General features: G+C 40.4%; 2 protein-coding genes across 2 annotated transcripts; one reads left to right on the forward strand and one right to left on the reverse strand.

Moving 5' to 3' along the window:
• Positions 1-346: 346 nt before the first annotated feature.
• Positions 347-4,828, forward strand: LOC131318538 (protein NUCLEAR FUSION DEFECTIVE 4-like). The gene is made up of 2 exons (XM_058348384.1): positions 347-1,741; positions 3,982-4,828. Exons 1-2 carry the CDS (start codon positions 435-437, stop codon positions 4,403-4,405), a joined length of 1,731 nt encoding a protein of 576 aa, XP_058204367.1. The 5' UTR covers positions 347-434; the 3' UTR covers positions 4,406-4,828.
• A 6,252-nt stretch (positions 4,829-11,080) lies between these two features.
• On the reverse strand, positions 11,081-22,699 carry LOC131332871 (putative tRNA pseudouridine synthase). The gene is made up of 7 exons (XM_058367183.1): positions 22,383-22,699; positions 22,228-22,263; positions 19,198-19,310; positions 18,925-19,073; positions 18,409-18,553; positions 13,179-13,607; positions 11,081-12,247 (listed from the first exon to the last, which is right to left on the reverse strand). The coding sequence occupies exons 1-7, from the start codon at positions 22,630-22,632 to the stop codon at positions 11,816-11,818; spliced, it is 1,554 nt and encodes a 517-aa protein (XP_058223166.1). The 5' UTR covers positions 22,633-22,699; the 3' UTR covers positions 11,081-11,815.
• Between the last annotated feature and the right edge of the window lie 1,587 nt (positions 22,700-24,286).

Genomic DNA, 24,286 nt, shown 5'->3' on the forward strand with positions numbered 1-24,286 from the left:
TGAAATCCAAATTGCACCCATTTTGGCTTATTTGTCCGGCTTGGCTTCAAATTTCAAGATGGTAATTAAATATTTCAACATGTGAAATCCTTTTTGACTTCAAAGTTGGAGTGTCGGAGCTTTCAGGATTTGTCACCTAGCGTTGGCGATGCTCTAAGTGACCTAAAATTGATTTGTTTATTTAGGGGGATTTGAGGGTGGAATTGGATATATGTCGCTCAAAACTCTGATGTTTGCTACCGTATTATAAATGGGATTACGCGCAACCTAATTGATATGACTATTTCTCCGGATATATATGAAATATCAGGGGAGGTGGAATTCCAAACCCCTCCAATTAAGAACTAATTGATATGACTATTTTGCCCTTCCTATATTTGTTCTTCAAAGCAAGCCCATGCACAAGAATCATTGAATAATTCCTCCCCACCCACATGCACTCCACCTGCTTTATAAACCCCTTCTCTTCCAACCTAATTTTCCCACAAAATTCTAAAATGGCTCTTCAATGGCTAATCTTAGTCGGTGCAATTTGGCTCCAATCCATCAACGGCACAAACTCAAACTTCCCGGCCTACTCCTCCGAATTCAAGCGCCTCCTCTCCCTCTCCCAACTCCAACTCAACAACCTCGCCTTCGCCTCTGACGCCGGAAAGCTCCTCGGCTTCATCTCCGGCGTCGCCGCCTCCCACCTCCCCCTCTGGCTGGTCCTCCTCATCGGCTCCGTCCTCGGCCTAGTCGGGTACGGCGTCCAGTACCTCTTCCTATCGGACCACATCCCTTCTCTCACCTACGGCTCCGTCTTTCTGCTAACCATCTTGTCCGGAAACAGCATCTGTTGGATCAACACCGTCTGTTACATGATAACCATAAGCACCTTCCCCTTCGACCGCCACGTGGCCGTGGGGTTGACCACTAGCTACATAGGGTTGAGTGCTGAAATCTATACGGATTTGGTCAGTCTTTTTTTCCCATCTTCTCCTTCTTCTTCTTCCTCTACCGAAACGGCCAAAGCTTACCTCTTGTTGAACTCTGTATCTCCTCTAGTTGTGTGTGTTTTCTGTGCACCGATCGTCTGGTGCGCGAATAATGGGGTGTCTAGGAGATTGAGAGGTGGGTTTGTCGTGATGTTTGTCATAACCATAGGGACTGGAATTTTCGCAGTGATTTCGAGTTTCGGTAAAATAGCAAGGGGGTTGCCACCGTTCGTGGTTGTGATTGGAATAGGGGTGTTTCTTTTGGCACCACTAGTGGTGCCAATGGTTGAAAACGTAATGGAGAGGTTTCAGAAGAAATGTTGGTTGAGGAGAGAGGGGAGGATTTATGATGTGGGTCAGGTGGAGGGCGGCGGCGGAGAGAGGGCGGAGGAGGGGCGGAAGGAGGCGGAGGAGAGTGGTGGTGGAGGGAGTTGTGAGGTGGTGGAGGAGGTCAGGGTGACGGAGAGGGCGGAGGAGGGGCGGGAGGAGGTGGTCCAGGTGGAGGAGAGTGGTGGTGGTGGAGAGAGGTTTGAGGCGGGGGTGGAGGAGGTTGGGGCGAAGGAGATGGTGAAGAGGGTGGAGTTTTGGTTGTATTTTTTGGTTTACTTGTGTGGTGCAACACTCGGACTGGTTTATTTGAATAATTTGGGTCAAATAGCAGAGTCTCGAGGGTTCCGGAGGACTTCTACATTGGTCTCCTTGTCTTCTTCGTTTGGGTTCTTTGGCCGTCTAATGCCATCTCTTTTGGCCCACATTTTCTCAAGGTATTCTCTCTCTCTCTCTCTCTCTCCATCCCTCTGTATGCGTTTCATAGATATGTATATATATGTACAAGAAAGTATTTTATGTAGCTGTGACACCATGCAACGTTCAAATCACGATTATTGATCGCGTGTGTGCATGAGGTGGGGATCCAAGGCCGAGTTAGTAGTGCTGAGTGTTCGGCCAGCTCCACTGCAAAAGTCGAAGCCCACCCGTTCATACACGAGTGACTAAACTTGATTGAAACCGACCGAGTTGGTAGTGCTGTGTAATCAAAGAGTACTTGAACGTACTAGAGACATTAATGGGCCCATCAACATACAACTGCACCAGGAGATCAGAAGCTTGATCTAAACTACTAAATATAGTAGTATGTAGTTAGCAACTATTCTTGGGGTCCTGACTCTTGCCAAAAAAAAATCTAGGGCACTAGGGGGTACTCCGTCCCCGGCCGGCCTTAGGTGAAACTCAATTATTCGGTCGGAACAGGTGGATAGGATCCCCTTTTTAGGTCCCCATGCCCTCCGAAAAACTTAAGTACCTTGAAATAAAAATGGTTATGGAACTGTCGCACTGAATAGACTCTTTTTTTTTTTTTTTGAGACATGATTTTTTTTTTTGGTAATATTGTATATATCAGCGGGAGTTAGCAGAATATTATTATGTCCACAGCCGAAAAATTCAAAGACTATCCATAGCTCTGAATTCCAAACTGCCCTTCACGGGGCTCGAACTATGCCGAGAGAGGCTTACCAACTGAGCCAAGAGCTCATTGGTTGAGACATTGTTCGAGATTATTCGAGACCGATAATCGGTGTGTATTTTACCGTACTTAACTCCGTAAGTTTTTCCAACCACGTCCTCCTGCGGTGGCGGAGCAGAGAGAATTTTCCCATTTTTGTTGGAGGGGTTTAAATAATTAATTAATGCTTGGGCAACTTTGTTGTCACCTTGTCAATACTTGTGGTAATTAAATTGTGTAATTTATTATTGTCTCCTTGTTATTACTTGGGGCTATGGATTTGTACGTGTAAAGGTAAAGGTACAACCATGCACCTTATTTTTATCCTTTTCCCATGGGATTTTCGGATTCATAACTCATGATAAGGTGTACGCAGAGTCAGTTCTGAGCTAAATTTTTTATTACGGCCGCTTTAAGTTTTAAAAAAAATTTTGAATTTCAGGAAACTCTTCTACTTTTTTACCCCTTATAATAGTCCAACAAAAGTGCATCTTTTTATTATTTTTGCTTTAAATTTCTGAAAAGTCAGGGCCGACTCTAGGCGCACAGGCAAACTTTACACACACTTCAACTAACGTTGTACTGTGGTTAATCTAATCTTCCACTTGTAGGAGTTCTAATCAAAATCAGATCGGAACTCGAAAATCTTTGAAAACTACATATGATAGCCAATATATTCTCTAGAAACGTACATTATTCTTTCTTGATGATAACTCAGGCGTACGGCTGCTTATTAAAAAAAAAAAACAACTTAAGTGTACGGTGTAGCTTAACGTACGTACGTTACATTCTTTCTAGAGAAAACCTATATTTGCCTAAATCAAGTTTTCAAACGATTTTTTAATTAAAACATGACATGGACACTCTCACATACTTCCACTTTCATGCAAACCTCATTCTGCATGTGAAAGTAGGTAGCTAGTTAATTAAAGTAATTTTATTCTTCTTGTAAGAGTTTATACGTCAACAATGATTTTGACTCTTTTCCTAAATAAAAAAACGTATTGAGTGTTGCTTGTGACCTTTTTCAGTTTTTGGTTGTTATATTTCAATGATTTTTAGTTTATATGGTTTAAAATCGAAGCTAATTAAGCCCCATGAGTTAGCTAGCCTGATAGTCTTGGTATGAGATTCAGTGATTCGCTCCATTTTCTTTAAGGTCTAATATTTCTTGTGCCAACAGTTCTTGAGGCCATCTCATCCTAAAACGTGTGAGGCTGGGGGAGAAACTGTGAAGATTAGTTTGAGATGTGTGCAAGTTAACACGTTATATTCTACATTACCCAAAACAAAATAAAAAATCGAGGCTCATTCCGTTCCAAATCATAAAATAAACAACTAGTAGCACGAGTCCCTCGATGACAGATCCTATAAAAAGACTGCATGATAGGAGTATAAAGTTTCTACGTACGTACATATATAAATATCTTTACCGACTATAACATTGCTCCTACTAGAATTCTTAATTTGTTCATTCGTTTTCAATAATTTTTATTTCAGGAGTAAATGCATGGCTTCAACACCAGCATCCATAGCAATAATAATGGCCCCGATGTCGGCATCCTTCTTCTTACTCCTCAACAAAACCACCCTCTCCCTCTACATAAGCACGGCCGTCATCGGCCTGTGCACCGGAGCCATCACTTCCATCGCCGTCTCCACCACCACCGAGCTCTTCGGTGCCAAGAACTTCAGCGTCAACCACAACATCGTCGTCGCAAACATCCCGGTCGGATCGTTCGTTTTCGGGAACGCCGCGGCCCTCTTGTACCGCAGCAAGATTAACACGGAGGACGGAAGGTGCATGGGGACTGAGTGCTATCAAACGACGTTTGTGATCTGGGGATTTCTTTGCTTGTTTGGGAGTTTTTTGTCTATAATTCTTTATGTAAGAACAAAGAAAATGTATGCACAGAGATTATAGATCATAGCAAGTTCTTCCGTGATTTTGATGTTGTAGTTATAGGAGTAACTATTAATCATAAGTTCGGAAGCACCACCACGTGGTGACATAGAAACCGACTCATCTTATCAAGCAGCAACACAACGGATCACACCCGTTAAGCAGCTTGATTTCTGATTGAAGGTCCCTTCTGAAGCAATTCGCCCTGATGTGGTTTGATCACAAGTCCCGAGAAGCTAACAGATGTGCGGACTTAGTGGCAAAAGCAACACCGACTCTGGACCTCGGGATTACTATATGCACTTCAATTCCTAATGTTGTCTATTCTCAATTTCATGCAAACTCTGTAGGCGACGAATATGTAAATAATTCTGAACAAGTTTGAATTTTAATACATATTTTATAAATATTAAAACGGTTTTACATATATCAATAAACTCCTCTCAAATATCGATCTACTTTTTACCTATTATCCACTGGTCTCGGGCGGCTGAGGTTAGCATTTTTCATATAACTCTCCAAAATTTTGTATTCAGACTATTACTAAATTTATTTTGACTTGTGAGTAGTCCCTTAGTCATTGACGTAAAGTTGATGTTAAAATAAGCTTTGTGTTCAATCGGAAGACAATCTAGGTATCAAAAGTCTAAAGGTATGGTCTCCCTCACCCAGACGCTGCTACTGATGTTACTTCCTCCGTTCTATATTGAAAATTCACCATGAAATTTTTTGAATTTTATCACACCAAATTAAAGTACTAATCAAGATCTTTAATACGGTGCGAAAAAATTTAAAAAATTATACATGAAAATAGTTAATTTTTTTATTTAAAAAATGGTAAGAGAAAGAGTGAAACTCTCAATATGAAACGGAGGGAGTAAAAGGCAAGTCATCATCTCTTTTTTACCTTCTTTATTGGTATTTTCTATTTTCACTTTCTTTCTTTTTTTATCCGCAAAAAAGAATGGGACGAGACGACCATCGTAGCAACTCTCTTGGGCACGGTCGTAGAAGCTCCCGACACGCTGTGAAATGTCCGGTTGAATCATAGCTACTGTCCAAAAAAATAAAATGTCACCACAACACCACCTAAATACAAGATGATAGACTCCAGTTCCTTGCCGCTGGTCGGCGGTCGCCTTTGGGAAGAGGGAGGCCTACCATCGAGGCTACCACCTTTCTTATTCAAACACTGACTTTGTTTTACAAAACAAAAGCACATTTTGAACATCACAAACACGTCATGCATGAAACATAAAAGGCGTGCGCAAAAATTCTTAAAACTTTCATCTATTTTGATTAACACTTTAAAATTCTGATTTCTGGAATTCTAAGAACCGTCGTCACTCTACAAACAGGGCATGAACCCCAAAGGATTTGCCGAGTGGGTATGCGAAAGCGAATAAGTGTTTATTCTTTATGAGATCGCCTATTCGAATTCCAGCCAAAAAATTTAAACTTTGGGGCCACTGGAGGATACGCTCAGTCGTTAACTCCAAGATTCCGAAATTAGTTAAGGTGTGCGCAAACTGACCCTGATATCCAGTAATAAAAAACAAACAGGGCATGAATATAAAGGAAGCGGGGGGGCTTGGGGACAGCAGCGTGCTGCCGGGCCCACTCCGGTCTCGCTCCGATGATCGGAATCGTTCACTTTGTAGAGCTCGTCGAGTAGAACAACTTTCTAAAAAATCAGCTTAATTGGATATCATTAAGTACCTAATCGGAGCCCCTATAACTCTCGGTCCATGGGTTACAGTGGAATTGATCCAGTGTTTCGGATCCATTCTTTTCAAAGATAAAAAATCAAGCACTTAATGATATCCAATTAAGCTGATTTTTTTCATGGTTGTTTTACTCGACGAGTTTTACAAAGTGAACAATTCCGAACATAGGAGCGAGACCGGAGTGGACCCCAAAAGTGTGCCCAGCAGCCCCCCTACTTCCGAATATAAAAGGTGTTATCTAACTTTTCACGCAACAAACAGGGCATGAATAGGAGTGAACAGAATCCAGACGAGAAGTTTTTCAGTGCCGGGTGGACACGGGCCACGTGGTGCTGAGCACGATCTCGGCCGTCCGAGCGTGTTTTGGACGGCCCAAATCTGTTTGGGTAATTTTTTAGTGTAAAATTACCAAAACACCCCTTCAAGCCCAAACAGATCTGGGCCGTCCAAAACACTTTTGGACAACCGAAATACATGCTCGGCACCACGTGGCCATGTCCACCCGGCACTGAAAAATTTCTCGAATCAAGACAAACTAAAAACATACTTGGCAGGAGTTCCACTTAGTCAAGGGTGGGGCCTCATCTAAAGACAGCACACGCTAACTCGTTTAGAGTCCGTGTACAGATCAAAATACAAATGTGTCTGAAAGAATGGAACCGTCCGACGTGTATGAGCTTTATTTTTGTGGTGCAGGACTCGTGTCGAATCCAAACACATTTGTACCAAGTTCCGTGCGAGGACGTCGGTCAAACGTAGCATTGGTCTTAAAAAGAATTCCCTACCAACAAGGGTTTTCTGATGACTGTTGCTCAAAGAGCTTCAAACCCATACTGTAGTAATACGAATACGTGGTTGCTCCAATTCTAGAAGTCCATTATGGGGCCATGATGTCGCAATCAGATTGACGGATTCTTTCCATATGGCAATCCCATTGAAAGCATCACAAATACACAAATGTATAAGATCCCCCACAAAGTATTTAGAGTCGATATATGACAGACGGGACCATTTCTTCCGAAAACATTGCATAAATTTTGAATGCGAAATGAAACAGGCCCCTTGTCCCGAAAACCTCGTGTATAAGATCTCCCACCAGGTACATAGAATCAATATACGACAGACTGGACCGTTTCTTCCGAAAACATCGAACGAGTTTTCAAAGCGAAATGAAACAGATGCCTTGTCCCAAAAAGTAACGAAGCAAAGTCGTCATGTGGATCTATAGGGTTGCCATAGCAACATAACCGAATAAAAAAGAAGCTTCAAGTCCTAATCAATTGGAATCGGCTACATAAACTCGTTACGTTCTGTCGAGGGCATCATAGTCTATGATATCCAAAATAAAGTCTAGGTCTTTTTAGATTACCGCCTCTAAAGTCGATTTTAATGTAGCCACTCGACAACTGCACCGATGTACGATAAATTTAGCTACATTACTGATAGTGAGATGGAGGGGTAACTACATTAGGTGGCCAATAAATTCACTAAACAGAGAACAAACAAGTGGGGCTAACACGAGAACATGAGCGGCCAAGAATAGCCCCAAACCCATTGTAGATTGCAACCATTGTCAAGGCAATAAATTCCCCTCTATGATTGAGACACTCATTTTATGCGTAGAGGTATTGCCATCCACTCAGTTCCTTGCTAGGTTAGAACAGGGAAGTCCCTCAAGGCTGACTCTCTCAACTCCCTTTTATGCCCCTAACTTCCCAATTTCAGCCCCTTTTTATTAGTGGTGATTGCTATGCTTTTGGGAGCTTATGCCAGAATGATTGAATCATGACATCTTCATATTAGTCCATACTGTGATATTCCCAGTGTGATGTTCCCCATTAGAAACAAGTAACATACTCCCTCCGTCCCTTTTTTTGTGTCCAGTATTCCATTTTGGGCTGTCCCTTAATAAGTGTCCATTTTGTAAAGTTAGGGGGGGGTAAAAGTTGGTGTATTGTCTATTTTGTCCCTAAAAGTAAATTTTATTTTGAAAAGTTAGTAAGTAAAAGTGTAATGATGATGGGTAAGTAGGGAAAGTGGAGGAAAAAGTTGATGTGAAAGATGTAATGATGATGTCTTTTTAATAAGTTGAAGTTACGAAGCATGACACTTAAAAAGGGACGCAGAGAGTAGTAGATAAAGAATAAAGTGGTCTACTGCTACTGCTAGTAAATTGAACTCAAGGGTTTTGAGTCATGTAGGTTGGTTTTTTGTTCAAGTTTCTTTCCTTGGCTAAAGTCAGTATTGTTAGCTGTAGTTGATCAGGTTTGCAACCCAGTCAAATGCATGGAAGTGCATGGTGTCTACCACTGGGCTACCACTCAACTTGCGGTTTTTCATTCAAGTTCCAGGTTAAACAGAACAGAGCATAGAGCCAAGTTTTGTTTCTTAAAGAAAGGTCAGAGGTCCAAGCTCCAAGGTTGCCGTGGAGTCCCAACATTGTCTGTCTGTTAGCTAGGGAAAGAAATTAGACAAAAGCATCTCCAATCTTTACCCTTTTATACTCCAATGTAAATTTTGAGGAGAAATCGCTTAAAACTCATTACCTCATTTACTCACGCCAACACAATTTTGAATTTTACTCAAATTCTTACCAGTTTAGGAGACTCAAATTTGCAGAACTTAGTAAATGCTATTACGTGTCTTCAAAATGCACAAATGTTCCACAAATAAATTTTCTACTGCAATTTCTATTTAGATGAGAGTGTTTCCATTGCTTCAGATCAAGTTGAGTTTTATTTTCAAGTTTCCACTAAACTAAAGTAAAAGTTTGAGTAAGGATTGAAAGGCGGTAGACAAAAGACACCATATCCTATTTGAGAGAACTACTAGTCTACTACACCGAGTCTCTTAGGCCACTTGGTGTTTGACACATGCATTCTGTATGGTTGATTTGTTCCTAGAAGAACACTATTCAATCACAGCCAAAAAAGGGTATCTGCAGAGAGAATAAACAGACAAGTTCCTCCATTATTGTTGGAACAAATGAAGGGAGGCTTAACTAAGCACACCGCATAGCCCAACGTGATAAAATGACAAGAACAAAGTGTTCCCCAAGTTTAGGTCCTAGGTTCAAGCTTTATCCACATCCTTTTGGCTTAGACAGAGTGATAAAGTTATAAGAGCAAGTCTTTCACAAGCTTAGGCCATGGTTTCGAGCTTTATCAACATCCTAGGACATTATATTACGCGTTGACGTATTTAAGACGGTAGCCCAAAAAGAAAAAAAAAAAGGAGCCAACAAACAGTTAGAGGTGTTATTTCAAATTTAGCATTTTACATATTTATATTTGATTGGTAATTGAGATGAGTTTTATCACTTCCCCAAGGATTGTTATATGACGACAACGCAACATTAGCGGTAATCTTGTGAGACTTTTCGGTCTCCTCAATTTTATCCACAATATTAGAAGTAAAATCTTATCCCTACCTAACAACACACTAACATTAGTTCACTACTTATTTATTCGGTTTTTTCTAAGGGAAGAATAACCAACCAACAGATTGCTTGCTCTTCCAATTTCCTACTAGTCTCTATCTCTCACAGGAGCACACTATGTCCAGATCAGAGCTTTTCATTATTATGAATTTTTTCCACTACAATGATTCATAATTTTAAATTGGTTATTGAAGTGTTGGGACACTACAATTGGTTTGTGAGTTACTTCACAGCACAAAAGGAAGCTCAAAGGTCATTGTATCTTGGGAAAAGAGTACTGGTCAATCCGATGTAAGAGGGGGTATATCGTTCCTAAGAAGAGCGCAGTTTCACATGACTCGACCCCACAGGCTTTTCTAAACCCTTGCTTGTTGATATATTATATGCTTATTTTGCTCGATAAATGGTGTTCGAAAGGAAGGGCAATAATTGTAGATATTTTCTCCAACAAAAGGTCCATATGGGTTTAGGTGGAGTTCATAAGCATCGAGTAGTTCTACTTAAACATTGCTATATGTCCTCCACTCCAAAATATGAAACTGTTAGAGAAAGGATAAATGTGGAAAAATGATGACTGGAAAGAGGTTCAGTAGGACTAAAAATGCAGCACTGAAGACCATGAGCCCCACAAAAATTATTGCTCTACCTTTCAGAGCCCCCCGGTAATTTGCTGCAAACAATATCACCACAAGGCTGAGTCCTAGACATGGTACAAGGAACGTTATTACAAATTTACAATTGATACCAAATGCGTCAGAAAAGGAGGAGGAGATATATTAGAAGGAATGAAAGAAAAGTGCTAATTGTAATTAACACAAAGGAATAACAAACGGCAAAGTCAAACAACCATACCGACGAGCTTTCAAACTTAAAAGGACCGATGATCATGGCGTGCCGAGTTACCAAATTGAATTGCAAATTTTTGGCTGAACAAAGACAAACACTAAACAGTGTCTTCCATAAAATAGAAACTAGTATGCCAGTATTCAACAACCACAAGCACAAAGGTGCAATGTTTCACTGGGGTATTGAGTTGCCATAAACACAGAGATCAGCCACAAAGGCGTAGAGACTGTGGAGAAGAAAAGCGAGCCTGTTGCAGATCTAAGACAAAGCCACCTTTATCGAGTAGCAAATGTGAACGAAAGCACAAGTATCTGTACCCGGGATTTAGAGTAACCCAACTAAAATCCAAGCTCACCCAAGGTCCATAACTGGTCTTATGTGGCATCAGCGATTTAAAATTCACGATTGCGGGATTGTCACCTGACCATAGGCAGAGAACTCCAAAAATTGCAGCATTACCAATATAACATAGCAAAGAGGGAAAGCATTTCGAAGAAACTGGAGAGAGCGTAATACTGTCACAGTAAGTCATTGTATAAAAGGATATTCACGCCTCTGAAAAACCAAATTCAATTTGAACAACCCTTGTTGAAATTGAATAAACAATGTGTCAACAGAAAGCTATGCAGATGTGGTTGAATAATGAACATGCTGCGAGTCAACAAATGCCATTATGAACCAAGCTGGAAAATGAGAAGCAATTTCATTCACCATAACTAATTAGATATCATCGTTGCCAAAACATCAATGAAGATCAATATCTAACGTCTACAATCGAAAGCCCCTACAACAAGGGCGAAAGCCACGCACTCGACGAAATCTATCTAAGGAGCAGCAATATTTGAGGGACATTAACCTTTCGCGTGTGTGTCAATTACTCATACATTTGGTGATGTATTTGACAATACAATTGCATACTTCTTTTATGAGTAGGAAGAAGACTACAACTTGAGCTGCCTCGGCTGGGAACAGCGAGGCTTGATATGATGAATACAAATCAGTTAATAGCCAGTGTTTGAGCATGACCAGAGGACTATTTTTCTTCACTATTGAAGTTCTTGAGAAACCTTTATAGACACTGTCAGTTGCTTCTTGAAGACATTCAGGCATGAAATCATCATAAACCTTCTTCGCAGACTGGACACAACGAAATGCCCAAATCTCAGCAGAATCTGCCTGAATGATTAAGGCTGATCATCAAGTTAACAGCACCTCAAACAAAAGGATGCAAGGAAGCAAGGGAGGTGGCAAACAGCCAATCATTTTCGTACGAACAGAACTTGGATAAAGAAAAATCATTATAAGATGCCACTCTAGTGTTCAGCGACACCAATTTACTTCCTGGCTTTTCTGTGCCCAGAAATAAACAGTGAAATAGTTCCTCCAAAATATGAGGAGCATTTCAAACTTTCCAAAGGCTCATGTGTTCACAGCTGTAATGCAGGCACCATTGCCACTCCAAAACTTTTCATAACACAGTTCCCAAGCCTTCCTAATCTCATCTAATTCTGCTTCTTTAATGCTTGTATTTGCATCCAATGTCTCAATCCATCCTTTCCAAGGAGATTTTGAAGGATCCAAGAATTGAGAGACTTGAGGTAACATTACAGAATTGTAGAACTCATCAACGACCTTCAAAATTTCTTCTGATTCAACCAAAGACAGCATTTCAGGCCTTGTAACATTGCCAGGTCGATTTCTCAAGACAAAATTGTTTCCCCTCAAAACTAGAACTTCAGATGGGGCCAGGGGTAAGATAATCCGAGCAAACTTGGCCAGTGACAACTTGAGAACATCTCTGGGGAGCAACTTACGCTTGACAGCAACAGCCGTCCCAACCATTTTGCGGATCTGCACAAGTGAGTTATGCAACGCTTAGAACTACATAATTAGGTAACACAAAACTGATTGATCATTCTGTATTTGATTTTACTCAAGAGATGCGAAGTACTGTCACAGTTTGTAAACTTTGTATTTTTTTGATCCGCACAGTTCGTAAACTTGACCTCAAGCAATCTCAGCCGGGTAAGAAGCATAAAAAAGGTAATTTTTCTTGTCAATCTGAGTCTCATACGTAAATAAGGCAAGCCAAAGAGAGAGGGAACCAAGCATATTAGCAGATGTCTAGACCTTCCAGCAATAATGACTGTGGCGGAATCTGAGTAGCTTTAGGTAAGGGTTAGGTTTAGGGCTTTCTTGGGTTGGGCTCGGCCCTTTCTTGTTTGGGCTGAGCTCTTTGTTTTTCTTGGGCTGTAATTTCTAATCTGGGCAGTTTATGGCCCTCAGGTGTTTGGGCTTGGCCCGTTTTTGTTTTTGTTTTTGTTTTTTTGAAGTTTGGCCTTTGGCTCTCCTGGGTGTTTGGGCTTAGTCCATCTTGGTGTTTTCTATCAACCCGTGGTTGATTTCCCCTCCCCTCTCCCCCCCCACTTGATGTACCCATTATCAAGATTCCTAATAATATTTTTTCGTTTCAAAAAAAAAAAAAAAAAGACTTGCGAAATCTGTAGCCATAGGAATATGTTTGAGGATCACATTAAACCTAAAATATGCTCCTTGTATGTATCAATTCAACAATAACTTTAGACTAGACTAAATAATTTCATTTCTTTGATGAACAATTGAAGTGGATGATGTTTTTCGCGATAGACTACTAACACAGAACACGTACTCTTTGTAGATGTTTGTTTTCCCAGTTGCACCCAACACTAGATGCTCATATTACAACAGCTAACCAGAAAAGATGGAAAAAGCAAGCACTACCTGTTTTACCCCCGAGACTTACTTGATGTAACATGAATGATTCCCCAAAGATGGAGATCTCAACATAATTCATACCAAGAAACTGCTCAAGCTTTCCACAAGAACAGCGCAAAATCTTTCTAAAGTGGGAAGCACTGAGTCTGTCTTTTTCATGAGGTTCATGTAGCCATCTGGCACGAACTGCTAAAACTGGTTCATGGTCCTTCAAATTATTCCCATGCTCATCATTACTATGTACAGGATGTTTGTCAGAAGCAATGGGTCGTGATATACCATTATCATTTCCCTGGACATCCATTGCAGCCATGTCATCTGCACCAAGAGTTTCTTCTCCATCACTTTGATCCGACTCAGAACATCTTGCTTTTCCGTCCTCTATAGATAATTGTTTTGCAGAATTTCTTTTCCTATATTTGGATCGTATTGTATAGTTGTGGAATGGATGTTCTCCCTGCAATACAGTTCAAACAAAAAGCAATATTGTAAACGTAATGGATGGTCCCCCGAACAACCAGTACATACATTGCCTATTTTCTGCAAAGACCATGAACCTGTGAAAGTATCTTCTATGTATCTTGTTGTATTGTTTTAATTAAGGCATAGATTAGGGTATCATATCTCATTGTATCTCCAATTAAGGCATAGATTAGGCGTATCTTTTTCTGTACCCTTTCTAGGATTAGTTTCCCTCTATTTAAACATTTGTTAGCCTTGTATTATTTCTCTCAATAAGCAATACAGTTTTGTTTCTTTTCTCTCTCATTGGTTCTGTCACATGGTATCAAAGCCTAAATCCTAGGCTGTTCCGTTAGTCACCCACAGTCAGTATCTCCCTCTCTCCCTCAGTCTAACCCTAATCAGTCAGCTTAACGACCTGTTCTGAAAGTCAGTAACTTCAGACCACCGGCATTTTGACCCCGATAAACCTCCGTCATTCGGTATTCAGTCCTGTCCGAACCAGATCTGAAACTCAGCAGTTTCTCAGACAACTCCGACAGTTCTTCGACTTCAAACTTCGTTGCCAATCATCGACGAACTCTGACAGCCCTTGAATCTGCCTCCTCAGTCTTTTCTAGCCTTCTACAGACTTCACCCATCGCTCAATCACCTCCGGCGAACTCACCAGAACCCCAGAGCACCTCCGGCGACCACTGTAACGACTCCAGCAACTTCCATAGCATCTCTGGTGACTCTTCTCTGCATCTGTGTGGTAATCAACAAATTTTGTGCACTGCTACACATCGTTTGGACTGTGTTTCACTTTATTCTTCACTTTTTGGTACTGTTCAGCACTATTTTGCCTTATTTGGGTACTGTTGCGCACTGTTAAGGTGCTGTTTGGACACTGTTCGGCACTATTCTGCACTGTTTGGGGCTGTTCGGTACTAATCAGCACTGAACGGGTGCTGTTTTTCTCAGTTTGGGACTATTCATGACTGATAGGGCACCTATTTAGCACTATCTGGGTCCTGAATCATCTGTTTTGGCATTATTTTGTCAGTTTCTACTATTGGTAGTGTTCCATCTTCCCTTTTATTTGAGCAATTTGAGCAATATCAGGTTTTAATGGCAGTCATTCAGCAGGATCCATCACAAGCTTCTTCTATGGTTACTACTCAGTCAGGTTTGAATGGTTCTTATACCACAGGTATCTTACCCACTACTTGGATTTTTTATTCTGGTTCCTCCCATCATATGACTCCTAATTTGTCTCTCCTAATTGCATTTCCCTTGCCTCCCCATCTGTATTGCCACTGCAAATGACTCCCCTATGAATGTTGTTTCCATTGGTTCCATTCTTCCTACCTCTGGCTCTTTCTTGTCGATCTCGAATGTATTCTATGTTCCTTAATTGTCTTTAAGTCTTCTTTCTATTAGTCAATTGTCTGATTCCGGATTTGATGTCCTATTTTCCTCTTCTGGTTGTGTTGTGCAAGATCAGGTATCCAAGAAACAGATTGGGACCGGGAGTAGAGTTGTTGATCTCTGCATTATGGAGAGCTTGCATGTTCCTATAGAATCTACCTCCACAGCCATGTCATCGTTTTCCCTAGATCATAATTCCTCCCCCTTTCATCTTTGGCATTTTAGGACATTTGTCTAGTGAACGTCTAAAACTTTTGGTTAAATTAGGTCTTTTGGGAAATATTTCTGTTAGTGACATTTCAGAGTGCAGTGGTTGTAAGTTTGCAAAAATGTCTGCTTTGCCATTTAATAGAAGTATCTTAGTAACTACTTCTCCTTTTCAAGTCGTTCATAATGATCTATGGGGTCCATCTCCGGTTGCCACTAAAGGTGGTTTTGTCTATTATGTCTCTTTTGTTGATGACTATAGTAGGTATTCGTGGGTTTACTTGATGACGCGCAAGTCTGATTTCTTCCAAATTTATCGTACTTTTCATGTCATGGTTCAAACCCAATTTTCTACCACTATTAAAATTCTTAGTTCTGATTTGGGTGGGGAATATTCTCTCTCTGAGTTAGTTGTATTCTTAGATACACATGAGACTATTCATCAATCATCTTGTACTGACACTCATTCCCAAAATGGTAGGGCTGAAAGAAAGTATCGTCACCTTCTTGATATTGTTGTTGTCCTCAGTGCCTTCTGTTTTCTGGGGAGAAATTGTACTCACTGCAGCCTATCTTCTGAATCGGATGCCCACTCCTCTTTTATCTGGCAGTTCTCCTAATGAGCGGCTCTATCGTCAGGTTCCTAATTACTCTCTCCCTCGCATGTTTGGTTCTACTTGTTTTGTCCTTCTCTCCAAGAAAGATCGCACCAAGCTTAGTGCCCGTTGCGTCTTGTGTCTTCTTGGGTTATGACATTAATCAGAAAGGCTATCGGTATTATGATTCTGTCTCCAAAAAGCTATATGTCTCTAGGCATGTAACCTTCTTAGAGCATCTCCCATTTTTTACTCTTCCTCCCAAAGCTGCTCCTATAGCCAAAGAGGATTTGATTCGTATTGACCCCTTCCCTACGGGTGTGCCTACAGAAGAATATACCTCCACACTTGAGGCGTCTGATATTTCTGTAGCTCCCTCAGTTTCACCTCGCCAGGCTCCTATTTCCCTGTTCCCCACGGTCTACTCCCGTCTTGCAGCTTCTCCACCTCCTCCTCCCAGCCCTCCTGCCCCACAATCTGTCTCAAAGGATCCTGATCCGCCTGCTCACCGGTATCCTACTTGTGAAAATCGTCATCTACCGGTAAAATATGTCTTTACTAATACTTGTTTCTCAGCTTCTTATCGTTCATTTCTTTCTCGGATTCACACTTATTTTGAGCCTAGGTCCTATAAAGAAGCTTGTAATGATCCCAATTGGGTGGATGCCATGAATGCCGAGCTCACTGCTCTTGCTCAAAATCATACTTGGGAGTTGATTCCGCTACCGGACGGTAAAAATCTTATTGGTTGCAAATGGGTCTACAAGGTCAAGACTCATTCTGATGGTTCTTTGGAGAGGTATAAGGCCCGCTTAGTTGCTCAGGGGTTTTGTCAGGAGTATGGGATTGATTATGAGACCTTCGCTCCTGTTGCCAAAATGACCAATATTTGCACCTTGATCTCTGTCGCTGCTGTGAACCAATGGCCTCTTTATCAGTTGGATGTGAAGAATGCGTTTCTCAATGGGTATCTCTCTGAAGAGGTTTATATGCGTCCTCCTCCAGGCTTCTCTCATCCTTCTGGCCTTGTCTGTTGCCTGCGTCGTGCCCTATATAGCTTGAAACAGTCCCCTCGTGCTTGGTATGCACGATTTCAAGATGTGGCTCTTCAAATCGGTTTTCAGCCTAGTATGCATGACTCTGCTCTCTTTCTTTCTCCGTCACACATCTCATGGTCTGGTTCTTCTCTTATTGTATGTTGCTATGATCATCACTGGTTCTGATCCTGTTGCTATTAATGAGGTGAAATGTCATCTATTTCGTGAGTTTAAGATGAAAGACTTGGGCCCTCTTCGGTATTTTCTTGGCATTGAGGTTGCTTCCTCTCCTAAAGGGTATTTCTGGGACAGTTGAAGTATGCTCCCGATATCCTTCACCGTGCTCGTCTCACTGATACCAAAGGTCCAAAACTATGGACACCCCTCTTGAACTTCATGCCAAGTTCTCTGCTTCTGATGGTGTTCCTTTTGAGGATCCTATGGAATACCGTGAGTTGGTGGATTGTTTGGTTTATCTTACTTTGACTCGACCAGATATTGCCTATGCCATTCATATCGTTAGTCAGTTTGTTTCTGCTCCTCGGTCTACACATTGGGCAGCCCTGTTACGTATTTTGTGTTATGTTCATGGAACTCTTCATCAGTGTCTTCTGCTTTCTTCTACCTCGAGTTTGACTCTCCAAGCTTATGTTGATGCTGATTGGGCCGGTGAGCGACCGCAAATCCACCTTTGGCCTTTGTGTCTTTTTGGGAGATTCTCTTATCTCCCAAAAAGAGAATCAAAAAGCAAAAAGCAATCTGTTGTTGCTCGCTCTACTGCTGAAGCTGAATATCGTGCTATGGCTCACGCTACTTCCAAAATAGTGTGGCTTCGTTGGCTTCTATCGAATATGGGTGTCTCTGTGTCCCTTCTTACACCTCTTTATTGCGATAACAAGAATGCTATTCAGATTGCCCATATCTTCCATGAGCGCACAAAGCATATTGAAATCAATTGCCATTTTGTTCATCAACATCTTTAGTCCGGCACCATTACCTTACCTTTTGTTTCGTCTACACTGCAGTTGATTGACTTCTTTACGAAGACCCACACTGCTGCTCGTTTCCGCTTCCTCCTTGATAAACTCTCGATGCTCTCCGCCATCGCATCCTAAGTTTGAGGGGAGTGTGTGAAAGTATCTTCTATGTATCTTTTTGTATTGTTTTAATTAAGGCATAGATTAGGCGTATCTTTTTCTGTATCCTTTCTAGGATTAGTTTCCCTCAATTTAAACATTTGTTACCCTTGTATTATTTCTCTCAATAAGCAATACAGTTTTGTTTCTTCTCTCTCTCATTGGTTCTGTCACAGAACCAAGAAGTTCCAAAATATCTCAATGACAATGCATGATTGCTTTCATCTTAATGATCACACCAGAAGACTTTTTCATGCAATCCCAACTATGTACTGAAACATCTGTAGCAACTAAAGATTTGAAATTATATTCTGTGTTTTGGCTTTGCTAGGGTACAAAAAAGCATCTTGGCTATGTAACTAGCAACGTCAGGCACAAACAACACAAAAAAAGAGGAAATTTGAAGTTACCTCAAAAGTATTCAAAATATGATTGAAGTCTGACAGATGATAATCAATTTCAGATGGGGTGAAATTATTTTTTATTCCAATAATTTCAGCAGGCAGCAGGTAAGAATACTTGCGGATGTTGCATTCCCTTCTAGCATCAAAGCTCCTGAAATAGGTGATCAAAAAAAAAGGAATTAGGAAGTATACCAGAAAGTGGGAACATCAAATGCTAAAAGTCACTAATAACAGTGGGGTACATAGAAAAAGAGATCTGGTGCAAAAAAAAAAAGGGTCATGATGCGCCATATTCATGGAAAATGAAGTGGAGGATGTCAGGAATATCTAAGGAACGACTTAAAAGTATATGCCATAGGGTAGGATCATGGGCTACTCACAAGAATATGGTTCTCAAGATAGTAATTCAATTATCACAGGCCCAACCAAAAAAATCTACCAGAACTGACAAAAGAAAGTTTAGTAGAAAGTGCCAATGTGCCATACATTGTACAGGCTTAAAAATCTGATGAACAATCTCACCTTTGTGAAGGCAAAATGCTGAAAACTTTGACATTGTTAGGAAGATGAGCATTCACATAATTTGCAAGAGCAATGCCATTAGGGTTTTCCTTCCATGCATTTTCAGGAACTTCCATTTTTAGGGATATCATGGTCGCCAAGGAGTGAACCTAAAACAAAAATGACCAGAGACATGTGATTACTTTACGCATCAATTGAAGTCAAACAAAATATTTTGTTGGTAAAACAGGGGCAGGCAATATAAGCAACATGAAGGCTTTTCAAGCGACTCACTCCTTTATCAGTTCGGCTACTTCTGGCCCATCCAATCTTATGCAAATTCCCAAAATTACTATCTCGAATCCCACCAGCTTTAAAAATGGCATTTTCCAATTCTCCCTCAATGGCTACATTACAAAAAATTCTCAATGCTTTAGAGAAATTCCAACCGCAGTAGCTAGGTGGATGAAATATGTAGTGTAGTCAAAGCTTTTGTCAAATTCAAAAGCGGAAAGACACTAATTAATGCAGAATAATCACATATATACAGAGCAAACATTTATGATACTCCTAAGCAAGACTCACTTACGATGCCATCGGAAATGATAAGCCATATGAATCGAGGCCATTCTTTAGTAATGATCCAGAATAGTATAAACATAAACTTAAGTTTTAGACTAAGAATGTTAGACTGTTAAGTCCATGCAAAATATTTACAATTGAATATTGCCACAACACGTTGACAAAGAAATAAAGGATATCACCACAACACTGAGGTAGCAAATTTCAAGTTGGAAAGATGGTCTATCAATGAACTTCATTTAGAATGAAAATGAAAACAACAGTTAGCAGGTTTCTGCGCGAACACATGCCAGCCCAGCCTAGCATAACCAGAAGTCTACATGAAATTAAGAAATACCGAAGCCATTTGCCAAAAACAAAACAATTTACATCATGGGGACATAATAAGCTTAAATGTGAGAAAAACAAACTATCCATACGCAATTGCATCAAACAAGGTAAGCTTATTAGCAACAGGGTAAGAAATTTCGTCAATTGGTGTCGTTTATATTTTTTACCCAAAAAGATGGATTGCTTCAACCAATCTCTACAACATTAAATAATTTAACATACTTGCTTATTTTCAATTTAATCCACCTTACCTCATTTTCCAAAAACTAAAAGCCTTTCTTAATAACTTTTTTTATTAGATTGATGCTAAAGTTCTACACAACAAGATCACATTGACCTCAAATGATGGCATTACAACATAAAAACCAAACGAGAAGATTGAACTCGACCTCCTATCAGATGACCTCATACGTCATTATCCAACGTGGCCCCGCCCATATGACAAAAATTTCTGAAACGCAAAACTTTGTTCTCCTTTTTCCATCCATTTCCATAGCAATCAAAGTCCAGTATACTTCTTCCATTCTCTTGACTAAGTTCAACAAAAATAAATGGAGCACAAAGGGGGGCCGCAAATCAAACTGAGTTGTTCGCAAGCAGCTCGGGTTCGGCTTGGCTTGACTCCTTGGTGAACGAGTCAAGCTCAGCTTGCGTCTCAAGCTTGTTTAGTAAACAAGCCGAGCTCAAGCTATTTGCAACTCGGCTTGTTTATAGAGACTTGTTCCGTAAACGAACGAAGCTCGAACACCTCAATACTAAATGAGCCAAGCTTGAGCGCAATTTTTTGGGCTTGACTCAACTCGTGCAAGACTAATTTTCAACAAGCCAAGCTCGAACACTTCAAAGCTCGGCTCGGCTCGCACGAGAAGAAAAAGATGTGGAAAAGGCTTGAAAATAGGTCATAAACTTAAGCTTTAGACCAAGAATGCTAGCCCGTTAAGTGCATGCAAAATATGTAGAATTAAATATAACCACAACACATTGATTGAGGGAAAAAAAAGGGATATGACCACTACACTGAGGTAGCAAATTCCAAGTTGAAAGGTCAATCAATGAACTACATTTAGAATGCAAACAACAGTTAACAAGTTTCTGCGAGAACACATGCCAGCCCAGCCTAGTATAAACCAAAAGTCTACATTAAATTAAGAAACACCGAAGCCATTTACCAAAAAGAAAACAAATTACATCATGGGGACATAAATTATAATAATAAGCTTAAATGTGCGAAAGACAAACAATCCAAACCCAATTGCAACAAACAAGATAAGTTTATTAGCAACGAGGTAGTAATAAGATAATAACAAAAAAATACCATCTGTATAGGTTTCTAACTTTCTATATGTCTATATAGTAGATATAGGCAATAGCTTCCTAGTTAATCCTAACTAGCGTCTAATGTTGATTTTTTAACACCTAAAGAGGCAGTTCCAGTGGACCAACTACATCCACTAGGCTTAGGTCAGGGGAGCTTTGCTCTAATCTACCTTCCCATAAGTGGCCACTCCAGAAATAACTAGTGTCTAATGTTGATTTTTGAACACCTAAAGAGGCAGTTCAAGTGGACCAACTACATCCACTAGGCTTAGGTCAGGGGAGGTTCGCTCTAATCTGGCTTCCCATAAGTGGTCACTCCAGAAATTTCGTCAATTGGTGTCGTTTATATTTTTTACCCGAAAAGTTGAACTGCTTCAACCAATCTCTACAACATGAAATTACTTATAAAACTTACTCATTTTCAACTTAATCGACATTGCCTCATTTTCCAAAAACTAAAGCCTATTTCTTAATACCTTTGCTTACTAGAAATTTTTTTTTTTGAACCGGACTTTTGCTAACTAAATTGATGCTAAAGTTCTACACAATAAGATCACATCAACCTCAAATGATGTCATTACAAAATAAAAACCAAACGACAAGATTGAACTCGACCTCCTATTAGATGACCCCATACTTAATTATTCAACGTAGCCCTGAGTCTGCCCATGTGACGAAAATTCTGAAACGCAAAACTTTGTTCTTTTTTCATCCATTTTCATAGCAATCAAGGTATATTCCATTCTCATGACTATGTTCAACGAAAATAAACGGAGCACAAAGACCGCAAACGAAACCGAGCTGTTCGCGAGAGGCGAGGCGAGGCTCGTTATGGGCTCGGGTTGGCTCGACTCATTAGTAAACTGAGACGAGCTCGAGCTCGCGTCTGAAGCTCCTCTAGTAAATGAGTCGAGCGCAAGTTATTGTAACTCGGCTTGTTTCGTAAACGAACCAAGCTCGAACACCTCAATAGTCAATACTAAATGAGCCGAGCTTGAGTTTGATTTTTTGGCTCGAGCTAGACTAGTTTTTGAACAAGCCGAGCTCGAACACTTTAAAGCTCGGCTAGCAAGAGTGAGTTTTTGAATGTCTTACTGGACAGTGAGGGTACATCTTTTTGCAACTGCAGTCCTGCAAATTTGAAACAAATCTAAAGTCAAATACAGTATCTCGAAACTAGTACACTATAAACAAACACTGCGAGGAGTATATATACGCAATGAGGTGTAGACACAGGAGAGGGAACTGGCCTCTATAATCAGTTCCGACGTATCCGACCCGCATTACGACTTTCTTTTTTCGGAAAGGCTCCCATTTATCGCCGCCTACGTGGTGGTTCGCGTGGTGCGAAGGCGGCGGCGGCGCAGGTGAGGATTGGGCGGCGGTGGGCGGTGAAGAAGCGGAAGAGGAGAAGTAAATAGGGTTTGAAAATCGGAGGATCGAAGCTGGGATTGGGGAAAGTTTAGAGAGAGAAAATCGGAGGTAAGAGACGGCGGCCATGCGGGTGCGAGTAGAGCGCCACCGGCCGTTCTTCGCTGGAAGCTGATGTAAGGGCTTGTTAACGAATATCGGGGAGAATACTCCCTCCGTACCATAATAAATATTTATTCGGTCCACGGAGAACTATAAAATAATGTATTTCTTTTAAGAAAAAATTTAAATTTTTTTTATAAGTTAAAAGAACTCGTCAAGATCTAGTAAATTGTTGAATTTTTTTTCAACTTTTCTTATAAAAATTGTATTATTTTTACGTCTCCGTTTTGCGAACCGTACAAATATTATGGGACGGATGGAGTAAATTATATACACAGTTATAAATTTTGGGCTTCGCTATTCGCTCTATTTTCCATAACCCGTTAAAAATTTTCAATTATACTAAATAGTTAGTTACCGAAATTGAGATATATTTTCAGCATCCAATTACCGAAATATAATATTTTTTTCAACAAATATTTACCGAAATTGTATGTTCGGCAGTTGTTTACTGAAAGTTGAACATATTTTCGACATGTAGTTACCGAAATATAATCTTGTTTTCAAAAGCAATTTACCGAAATGTTATTTATGATTTTTAACAACTATTTATCGAAATGTAGTGGGCTATGAGAGCAATAAAGGGCTGCGAATAGCGGCGCCTTAAATTTTTGTTTCCTTCAAAGCAAAATTTAATTAATTTAGAGAAAATAAATATTTATATCGGATGCGATGTAAATAATTTAATTTCTTTTCAGTTAACTAGTAGTTTTTAATTGACTAAAATCAGATTAGTGATTAACCACATTTGAGTCACTTGAAAGATTTCAAGAAATCGTTTTGGACCTGTTTTAAGGTGGGCCAGGCTTAATTAAGCCCAATAAACCCAACTTGAAAGCCCAGCATCTGGCCCAGAAGTTCAACACATGGCCCGACTTTGCGGCCACGAGGTTTAAGATGTTAATAAAAAATTGCGGTCATGTGGTAATACTTGGCGGCCACGAGGTTTAAGATGTTAGTAAAAAGTTGCGGCCACGTAGTAATACTTTGCGGCCACAAGATTTAAGATGGTGGCCATGTGGTAATACTTTGCAACCAGACGAGAGAGTCAGACCCCGTTCGTCTCGTTTAAGATGTTAGTAAAAAGTTTCAGTCACGTAGTAATACTTTGTGGCCACGAGATTTAAGATGGTTGCCATGTGGTAATACTTTGTGGCTAGATGAGAGAGTTCAGAAATTGATCTCTAGTTTTAATAATTGTGCCTAAAAGCGTTTACAGTACAATCGTTTTTTGTACTGTAGTGACACAAAAAAAACGAGTTCTGTAAAACGTGTTTCCTCGTTACACTTCATGCGTTACATTGGCCATTCATCGTCATCTTCTCTCAACACGAACACTGAAGCGCCACTTTGTCAAAACCCGCTGTTTATCGGTTCTCCAAAATCTCTCATGTTCTCTCTCTATTCTCTCCCTCTATATGTGTGTGTGTTCTTGCACGTGTATATACCAGTGTATGCATTCGTGCGTGCTTATATCATCTATACAAGGGGTGGAATTTCCGACACAACACGAGAACACGACATGAACTCCACACGAAATTTGAGGATGACACGACACGATAACACGAAAAGTTAAAACAGGTCGAATTAGGATTGAGTGAATTCTGACACGAACACGAGA

The sequence above is a fragment of the Rhododendron vialii genome, chromosome 1a (genome assembly GCF_030253575.1).
Source record: "Rhododendron vialii isolate Sample 1 chromosome 1a, ASM3025357v1".
Lineage (NCBI taxonomy): Eukaryota > Viridiplantae > Streptophyta > Magnoliopsida > Ericales > Ericaceae > Rhododendron > Rhododendron vialii.

Bases quoted from the DNA above. Each gene is read 5' to 3' on its own strand.
- LOC131318538 (XM_058348384.1), top strand. From the start codon at position 435: ATGCACTCCACCTGCTTTATAAACCCCTTCTCTTCCAACCTAATTTTC. The intron at 1,742-3,981 runs GTATTCTCTCTC...TTTTTATTTCAG, and splicing joins TTGGCCCACATTTTCTCAAG to GAGTAAATGCATGGCTTCAA.
- LOC131332871 (XM_058367183.1), bottom strand. From the start codon at position 22,632: ATGGCCGCCGTCTCTTACCTCCGATTTTCTCTCTCTAAACTTTCCCCA. The intron at 18,554-18,924 runs GTGAGATTGTTC...CACCTATTTCAG, and splicing joins AGCATTTTGCCTTCACAAAG to GAGCTTTGATGCTAGAAGGG. The intron at 13,608-18,408 runs GTAACTTCAAAT...ACTGTATTGCAG, and splicing joins ATATTTTGAATACTTTTGAG to GGAGAACATCCATTCCACAA.